We start from the raw sequence: 9844 nt of genomic DNA, 5'->3' as shown, positions 1-9844 counted from the left end.
GAGAAACAACGTGCATGGAGAGGTCGGCCCCGAGACGTGTGGCGACTGGGCACCTGCTGGAGGCGGGGAGGCTGCGGCGCTACTGCTAGGGTTTCTGTTTTAGGGGTTTTGGGCTAATTGTTTGGGTATTTAGGCTTAAGTGGGTATTGGGCTGTTAATTGGGCCTGTTTTAAGTAGGTCGGGCAATTTGGGCTTGTACATCAACTATTTTTTTTCAATTATCGTATTTTTCTGTAATTTTTTATAAATTGTTTTATAACTTATATGTTTTTTAGATTATATATATTTATTTTAATTTTTATATTTTTATGTATATATACATTTAATAAAAAAATATTTATTTTTTTATATAAAGATGCCACGTGACGCTTTGTGATTGGCTATAAGAATACTTTTAACTTCTGTGAAAAAAATGGACCAAAAACAAATAACAGAGGCATACTTTAGATACCAAATTGAGAATTTGAGAGTACTTTAGATACCAAATTGGGACAAAAATAAGTTTAGATATCAAAATGAGAAAATGGGTATACTTACTACAGCAAAATAGACTTTTAGCGACGCTTTTTTAGGCTTTTAGCGGCGTTTTTATGTGTCGCTAAAAGTATTAGCAGCGCTTGTTAAAGCGCCGCAAAAAGTGACGCTATTGATAATGTCGCTAACTTTAGCGGCGTTTATGTAAAAAAAAGCCGTTAAAGATCATGACCTTTAGCGACGCTTCTACCACAAACGCCGCTAAAGATCATGACCTTTAGCGGGGCTTATACTACAAACGGCGCTAAGAATCATGATTTTTAGTGACGCTTCTACCACAAACACCACTATAAAGAATGACTTTTTGCGGCGCTTTTTCACAAACGCCGCTAAAAACATAACTTTTAAAAAAAATATTTTAATTAAATAATATTTATTTCTATCATAAATATTATATTTTATTTTATTTTTGAAATTTAAACTTTAAACTATATATACTTTTAAGGATAAAAAATATTAAATTAAAATTTCTATTAAAATTTTAACTTTAAAGCTAAATATAAAAATTAATGAATTTAAATTAAGAAAATTAAAACAAGATACATTCTATATTAGAATTACATAAGAAAATTGTTTACATTCTATATTAGAATTATATTAGAAATATCTTAAAGATATTTCAAAAGACAACAATTTCGCAAAAAAGGGTACAATATTTAATATAAGTGCAACAACAACCACATTATTTATCATAACCTTCTCCAGGCTCTATACATCCTCCAAGCTAGAAATCCATCTCAATTCTGAAATTTTAAACGTCAAAACTGGTCATCAGCATGCAAACAATGTGGCTGTATAACTTCAGCAATAAGTTATGCTGTCATCAAACTATGCCTCAAATCAAAAGATATAGGTTACCCATCCACAGAGAGAAATGCATGTATATCATTCTACCAAATACATTAGACAATTTGTGGAGAGGAGAAACCAATAAACAATCATAAATTGTAAGAACAGTTATGCCTGGACTATATGCTTCTATGCCACCTTAACTAGAAACTATTTCACAGGATTGATTGCCAAATACTCAAGCACACACTTAGACATCATGTTTTGAACAAAAAAACTTGAAGCCAAGGGAATACGAACAATAAATCTTCTCATAATCAGCATATGGTGATTTAGTTATGTTGCTGCTTACTATTTTCCATACACACTTCTTCTCTTTGCTTCAAATTCCAAATTCCAAACACACTATAAGGATTTAGAATATGTTTTCACCAAACCCTTATTTCTTAATTTTTTTTAAACTGAATTCTTTTTTTCCACCCATTTGTTTCAAGTATGAAATGATATAATTTTTTTAGTATCTATCACAATAACCTTTACTAAGAATTGAAACTAAATTTCTAAATTTTGAACAAAAATGAAAGCTCAATTAAATGATACCTTGGTGGATCGCCAAATCTTTCAATTCATTGCCCCTCATATCTAGTTCCCTTAAGTTGATAAATGTTTCCAAATCTATATTCTCTTAAAACATTATTATATTCTAGTTAACAAACTAATATGTTTACCTTTCATATCTATTGATCCTTTCAATTCATTGTCACTTATGCTCAAAGATTTCAAATTTGAAAGCTTGTTAAGGGATGCAAATACACTAGTATTAAGTGATTTTCATCTAAATCAAGCTTTTCCAAGTGGGTCAACTCCAATTTTCTACCACTATCTACAAAAGATTTATATAATTTCATCACTGAAATGAATTGGCATAAAATTTAATTATATGTAAGAATTTAGGTAATTGGCTAAATATAAATGCATACCTTTAAAGGATTGAAAGCTTTCAATTTGATTCCAACTTAAATCGAGTTTCTTTAAATTTGTTAAATTGCTCAATTCTATACATGTCTAGGTCCAATTCAAAAAGTCATTATGTTAATAATTTTAATTCCTACTTAAAATATTAATGAAATAAAAATGAAAAAAAAAGTAAATCTAAGAATTGAAGTGAAGATGAAAATCCTAAAACGTGAAATGTGAATGTTCAAATTTGAAACAATTATAAAGAAAATTATAACTTTAGTACCTTCAATATCTAATGAGCCTTACAAATGGTTGGCATACAAAGTCAAAGACTTTGTGTTCCGTCTGTCAGGTTCCTCCAAGTTGGTTAGCCTCATTTGTATTCCGTCTGTCATAAGAAGAAGAATTCCTATAGTCAATATCATGGTCATTAAAATTTTTATAAGTTGATCACTTTGAAAACTTAATTTATTCAATATATAAATAGTTAAACAAATGTTCCATAACGATCTGTGAATCACAAAGAAAATCATGGACAACTCCCAGTCATAAATATATAAACATATTTCTTTCTTTCAAAAAAATAAAGCAGCCGGAAATCCAAACTCAATCTTTCTCTTAAAAAAAATAAAGCAATCGAATAATTAATTTTCAGTTTTCAAATGTAATACTCAACTGTGGACACAAACTCTCTGGTCTTAAGGATTTTAAGGACCCATTCTCTCATGACCAACTCTCAAAATCAACTCTTTAAGGGAGCTTTTTTCCCTTAACTCCATGTAACTGAGTTGCAACAGGTGGTTTATCCATACTCTTCTTGCCATCCCACATGTAAACATCACCTGTAGAAGTAGCAGTTGCAGCCCAGTGCTTACCAGCAAAAATGCTTACGATTGTTTTCTTATAAAGGGAATATAGCTGTACAACTTCATTAAGGGAATATAGCTGTACAAATTCATCCAAATGAAGTAAATAAAAGCTTCACTCCAGGGGAAGTTAAAATCAACAAAACGGTGTAAGAATAGGATAATGTAATTTTAAACCCTTTTTTATATTTACTTGGAGAGGATAGGGTCAGAAATTAGATGAGTTATCCTCCAAGTATATATAGGATGATCATATCCTGTTGAAAAACGTTTTATTTATTATTTATTTATTATGTTTGGTATAAGAAAAGGCCTCAGACTGATAAAAGGGAAGGGATGCAGATACTGGAATTCAAACTCCAAACCTGCTAAATACCACATCTTCGGAACCAATTGAATTAATCATAGAATTAATGACATTACCATAGCAGCTCCAGTGATAAGATCATCTTTTCCTTTGTCGTAAATAGACAACATTGCTGATTGGCTCTACTGCAAATAATTGTTCCAGTTTAATTTGTGGCTGGTGACAAGTAGTAAGTTCCCTTCAAATCCTCCATTGGTGTTTGTATTAGCAGGATCTTGGTTGGATGTGACTTCAGAATAAGTGGGCGAAGTTCTCCTTTTGGTTGCCATGGGAACTTAATAGGTAAGAAGAATTTAAGAATTTACAAAAGAAAAAAAAAAGGGATTTGGTTTCAGAAACAGCTCTGACACCATGAAGAAATGGAGAGAAAAAGGCTAAGAGAATGCATATATTTGTGTGTATTTTTTTTTTCTGATTTTTCTGCATAGGGCTATTGTTAAACAACCTTATTTATAGCACATAAAGCAAGGGAAAATCTGGAAACAAAGAATCACTAATTACGAAATTGTAAACACAATATCCTATTTAATTCTTGGTTTGACGAGAGATGATATTATGGGATTTAGAAATCCCCTAATATCCATAATAACAACAATAACTTAATATTGCTTTAAGTTAGTTTGCTAGCTTTCAACTTGATAAGTCCTTGTTCGACTAGGATTAGAACATGGCAATGCATTTGAGGGTAGTCATTGTATAGGAAATGAAACTAGTCAAACTGATGAAGCGATGAACCTTAGATGTCAAATGAAATATCCAAGCTAAGTTTAGTGATTTATTCACCTTTTCTATTCAATTTTAGTACTCTTCACTAGGAATTCGACAAAGGATAATCTCATAAAACACAAAAGTATATTTACAGATATACAAAAGGATAATCTCATAAATATGCATAAGTTTCTTTCTTCCTTTTTTTGTGTCTCATAGTTACAGATATACTGGTTAATATCGATATTCAAAAAGTTTGTGGAGCTCACCTTGCTCGAACAAGTTCAAGTGGGAGAGTTTCCATTGCCATCTGAAATTTGAAAAGACAGATTTAGATGCAGCAAAAAGATTCACTTTGGAAAGCAACACAATAAGAGCTATATCTAACTTACAATAGATTCATCCATTGCTGCAACTCTACTTTCTAGCTTTGAAACATATCTAACTTTAGTCATAAATGTAAAGATCTACCAATAAAACCTCCATGTTGTTTATAACAATTTTACTTAAAAATAGAAGTGTTCAATAGGTATAACAGACAAGATGGCATAGTCCATACTAAGGAGAAAATATATCAGCATTAAAGATGAAATAAAAGACCTCCCTAAAATCCACCGAAATAGGAGAAAGGAAAATGAAAGAAAATATCCTGGAAAGCACCCAAAATAGCTCACTGAACCCAAGAACCAAAAATAAATTATGAGATCCAAAATCGACGGGGGTGAAAGGATAAATTTAACATTAAAAAATGAAAGAAAAAACAAAGATCTCAACAAAACCTATAGGTTAAAAGTGCTTTGGGGAAAAGAAAAAAAAAGGTCAAAGCTGTAGGGTTTATACCTTACAAGCAATCACAATTCTCAGCCTCTTTCCTGACAACATCAAGAACAGAATCAAAGATTAAATGCTAAAGTTACATATTTTATGTAATTAAATTAGTTAATTTATGAGAGTGCACCACTAATTTTTTCATGTTTCTATTGAATTTCGTGCAAGGGTGAAATTTGGGGCTAAATAGAAGAAAAAGAAAACAATTGGGCTAAATTGAAGAAAGAAGCGAAGAATGATGGCCAAAGCAGAATTTTTTCAAGATTAATTAGCTGAAAATTTTTGGTTGACTTAGTGGGAGATTATTTGGATTTTTTTTATATCATGAAATATTTTTCCTTGATTTTTTATACTAGTTGGCTCTTAATTTAGCAAAGCCACTAGTATAAATAATGGCTTATTTTGTTCATTTTAATCATCAATTAAAATATCAAGCTTTCATCTTTCAATACATTCTCTCCTTTCTATTCACGAATTTATTGTCTTTAGTTTCCTTTACTTTAAATTCCTAAATTTCCAGCTTGTTACCACTTACCATTTACAACTTCTTTTCCAAACTTTCTTTTCATTTCCAGTAGCCACCCTACTTTAATACACCACCAAAATTCCAGCCCCATACTTAATTATGCCACCCATCCTTTCCACCCATTTTTATCTTATCCAATTATGCCCAATACCAACATGTCCCAAACCCTAGTTAACTAAATCCATTTTCAGCTTTAGGTCGGAGTTAGCCTCGTCAAAACTCATGAGTTACGAACCCGAGCAAATTAACTCTTAAATTCCAGTACTTATTATTTCTCCAGATTAAGAGTGTGATTTTGTCAGCTCATAAAGTCAGATCAACACTAAGTCAAAAAAGACGTTGTTTGAGTTAGTGTGGTTAGACGTACAGTTGGAATTCTGAAAGGAACGTTTCTAATCGATTTTCTGTGAACACATTGGCGTGCCAAGTGGAGATAGTTGTTTGGTTCCGTCAAGGGAAGTAGTAACCGGATTTAAATGTCCTACGCGGTTGAGGGCATTGGTTCGAGCTAGGCTCTTCTAGAACGCAAAGCTGCTGGAGTTCTAAATCACGAACGTTTCGTGGTTGTTCGATCGGTAAGGGTTAGTTATTGGACGTTCCATAACTAATTTACAAAAGGAAGAGTTGATGTCCGAGGCGTCCTTGGTAGCTATAACTAGCTTATTGGAAAGAGGAGTTCATCTAATTTCGAGGATCGATTCAAAGACGAGAAAAACCAGTGCCTAAAGCTGAGTTTATTCTAATTAATTTTTCTTCAAATTTATTTAACTGCTTTTTATTATTTCATTTTCAACTTTTACTTTTTACGCGTTTTATTTGTTTATTTCAGGTTCCAGGTTTTCGATTTTATCCTCCCCCTAATATCTTGGGCACGACAACTGCCCCGACATAAATCTGGTCAAGAGAGCAACAATTTGCAGTAAACCCAGTCTTTGAGGGATCGACCCTACTCCCTATACTGCTTAAATTGCAAATTAGGCGTAGGTTTATATTGGTGAACTCGACACCCATCAACCAATGAGCTCAGCTCCCTCCGTTTGGACAGGGACCACTCCATCAATTTCAGAACGGTTCTGCTCCTAGTCTAGGGTTTCCATCGTTGGGCTTAGGTTTTTTGTGGCGCTTTAGGGAAAACGCTGCTAAAAATGCTCGATCTTTAGCGGCAATTTTTAAAAAGCGCCGTTAATGCTCGATTTTTAGCGGCGTTTTTTATCCAAACGCCGCTAAAAATGCCGCTAAAAGCCTGTTTTGGTGTGCCAAATAGTGATTTTAGCCAAGTTTAGCTTTGTCAACAATTGAACATGCATTTTTAAATTAGAAAAATTAAATTTAAAAAATATATAAAGATTTACAAGATATCTTAACTTTATATTTAAATTATTTTATAATTATATATTTTTGATAAATTAATAATTTATAATCAATTAGAATTAAAATAAAATCAATACAACACCTAATAGAATATTAAAAATCAGAATATCTTCAAATAAAACTCTCATTTAAACATAACATTACTTAAACTTAAAATAATATGGAAGAAAATTCACATCTAAAATTTACTTTGAATCAAACTCAAACTTTTACCCTCAAAATTTCAAAAACTCATTATATTAAAGCTTCATTCAAAAGATATATATATATATAAAAGGATTAGTATTAATATAAAAAAAAAGTATATTTTTTTATTCCTTTTTAATATTTTAGTGTAATGCTTATCAACTCCAAACCTTACACTAGAGTATCAAATATTATTTCTATATATAATATTACCAAATATATAGTGTATACTACCATATATATACATACATATCTGTATATGTGAATATCCACAATTATAACCTTCCCTTTCAAATCTCTGGCTGATTCTTCACACGAAAAATGCGGAACATATTCTTGAAAAAAATTCATATCTGCTTCACAAAGCAGAAATCGGATCCTCAGTCTCCGATCAGACCACCATCACCTACTAAACAACACATCGCCATTTCACCAACCTTCATTGATACCGGAAACTACTCGGAATCCGACGCCGACTGGCAGCCTGATTTGGCCGCAGCATTCGCTTCCCAGCGATTTTTCTTCTCTTCTCCAGGCCGTTCCGACTCCATCATCGAGTCACTTAAGACGACACCACTACCACCACCAGCATTGTTGGATGGTACGGTTGCGATCAAGAAATACTCGCGGGATCCATACAAAGATTTCACGTTTTCGATGAGAGAAATGATCAAAGCAAGAAATATAAGTGACGTGAAGAAAGATTGGGAGTTCCTCCATGAACTTCTCATTTGTTACCTTAGTTTAAACCCTAAAAATACCCATGACATTATCATTAGGGTTTTTGCTGATATTATTGTTCGCTTACTTTCATCATCTTTGTGTAACCCTAGAATCTGAAAGCCGCCGCCATTGCTGATACTCTCTTTCTCTTTCAAGTTTGTGGCAAAAAAATGGTAACATTGGCTGTTGTTTTTATTTTTAGGATTTATTTTCTTGGGAATTAACATATTTTCATTTCCTTTTGTTTTAGTTGTTTTTGTTGCAAATGATTGATGATCGGAAATAATTCATTATGAATTACGCCTATATAATTCATTATAAATCATATCTTTTATTAGTTAACTTACATTGTTTTTTTTTAATATTTTTATAAAGTAAATAAAAATTTCATCAGCTTCGTTTAATAATTACATAAACTTTTAATAAATTTATTTTTACATATTTTTTATCTCATATGATAAACATTTAATATAAATAATTTTTAGGAGTTGAATATGATTTTTTATTAATTTTTTAACAATTATAAATAATACATGTTCAACTAACTATAATCAAAATAAAATTAAATATGAGGTTGAAATCTAAAATATATTTGACATAAAATAGAAAAAATAGATAGATCATAATAAGACTTAAACTTAGAACCAAAGAGAAAATTCACAGACGATACTTGAATTAGTTATTATGATAAATCTAAACCAATTTGTTATCCAATGACAAAAATAATATTATGACTGATTTTTGTAAGTCAATGAGAATTTGACAATATTATTGACAAAAACTAAAGTCATGAGTAATTAAATATTCAAGTTGGGCAATTGATATATTTATAGGTTTTAATGATTATAATCTGATTTTTCATTTGTTTGTATTTTTTATTATTTTGGTTCTGGCCTATACAGTCACTACCTGTATTTGTAATTTTGTTGCTTGTGGTCATACTATATTTATGCTTGTAAGTTAAAAAGAAAAAAGAAAGTATTCCTATAGTGCAATTATAAGGGAATGCAAAATATGGATAATAAATAAGGATATAGTTTGCAGTTTTGTGATTATTCATTGTATATAGTAGTAAAACAATAGGACAGAGAATGCAAACCCAACCAAATTTTACATATCAATATCTCCTCCACTTCAAATTCAAAGTGAAGTGTTTTTTGTTTCTTTGCCAAGAGATTGACTTTTAATTATAACTAAATCTATTAATGCGCCGCGGGTTGATTTAACAAGTATATCTTTTAGGTTGTATAAATATCCCTTCAAAACAAATCAATTAAATCCATTAATTTCATTCGCATTACAGTTAATTAAAATAATAATTAAACAATTTTTATCCTTATTCACATTGACTTTTAAAATTGATTTCAAGATTAATCAGTCCTTAGCATAAATTTTTATTTTCTTTCATAAAAATATAAAAAGAGATCATGGAATTTATATAAACTTATAAAACTTATAAATAAATCATAAAAACTTATAAAATGTTCTAATAAATTATAAAAATAATAAAACATATGGAACATAAAAAATATATTTAAAATTTATATAAACTTATAAAAATTATAAAAAAATAATAAATATTATAAACACTTATAAAATTCAAAAAATTCTAATGATTTATAAAAATATAAAATTTATAAAATTATTTAAAAAACCATTTATTACTTCCATTTGGAAATTAAACCCTTAACATTAAAATCCATTTATTGCATGCTCATGTTTTTTTTTACAAATTTATTTGTTTTTATAATATTTATTATGAGTTTTTTTTTATAAATTTCTATAAATTTTATAAGTTTAAATAATATTTTTAATGCTTTTTTTATATTTTATGATTTTTTATGAGAAAAATGAAAAATTAAAATGAGGGCTACCAGGTGTTGCTATTCAATTGTCGTTTTAGTTGATTAAGGTCACCATAATTAAAAACAAAAACTATTAACAAAAGGATTTAATTGATATTTTTATTAATGTCAAAAGCTTAAT

The 9844-nt window shown here is 30.0% G+C and overlaps 1 protein-coding gene and 1 long non-coding RNA gene across 2 annotated transcripts; one reads left to right on the top strand and one right to left on the bottom strand.

Annotated features, from left to right (window-relative positions):
- Positions 1-1049: 1049 nt before the first annotated feature.
- LOC121220802 (uncharacterized) lies at positions 1050-5010 on the bottom strand. Its single transcript, XR_005917979.1, has 4 exons — positions 4617-5010; positions 4494-4534; positions 2567-2671; positions 1050-1277 (listed from the first exon to the last, which is right to left on the bottom strand). It is a non-coding gene; the product is annotated as an uncharacterized lncRNA (long non-coding RNA).
- Positions 5011-7375: 2365 nt separating this feature from the next.
- LOC107892971 (transcription repressor OFP12) lies at positions 7376-8159 on the top strand. The gene has a single exon (XM_016817980.2). The coding sequence runs from the start codon at positions 7457-7459 to the stop codon at positions 7973-7975; it is 519 nt and encodes a 172-aa protein (XP_016673469.1). The 5' UTR covers positions 7376-7456; the 3' UTR covers positions 7976-8159.
- The last annotated feature ends 1685 nt before the right edge of the window (positions 8160-9844 follow it).

Source organism: Gossypium hirsutum, chromosome D09 (genome assembly GCF_007990345.1).
Source record: "Gossypium hirsutum isolate 1008001.06 chromosome D09, Gossypium_hirsutum_v2.1, whole genome shotgun sequence".
Taxonomy (NCBI): domain Eukaryota; kingdom Viridiplantae; phylum Streptophyta; class Magnoliopsida; order Malvales; family Malvaceae; genus Gossypium; species Gossypium hirsutum.
The sequence above is the reverse complement of the archived record's forward strand: the minus strand, read 5'-3'. Positions and strand labels throughout refer to the sequence as shown.

What these genes read in the sequence shown, in the direction of transcription:
- LOC107892971 (XM_016817980.2), top strand. Translation starts at nt 7,457, where the DNA reads ATGCGGAACATATTCTTGAAAAAAATTCATATCTGCTTCACAAAGCAG.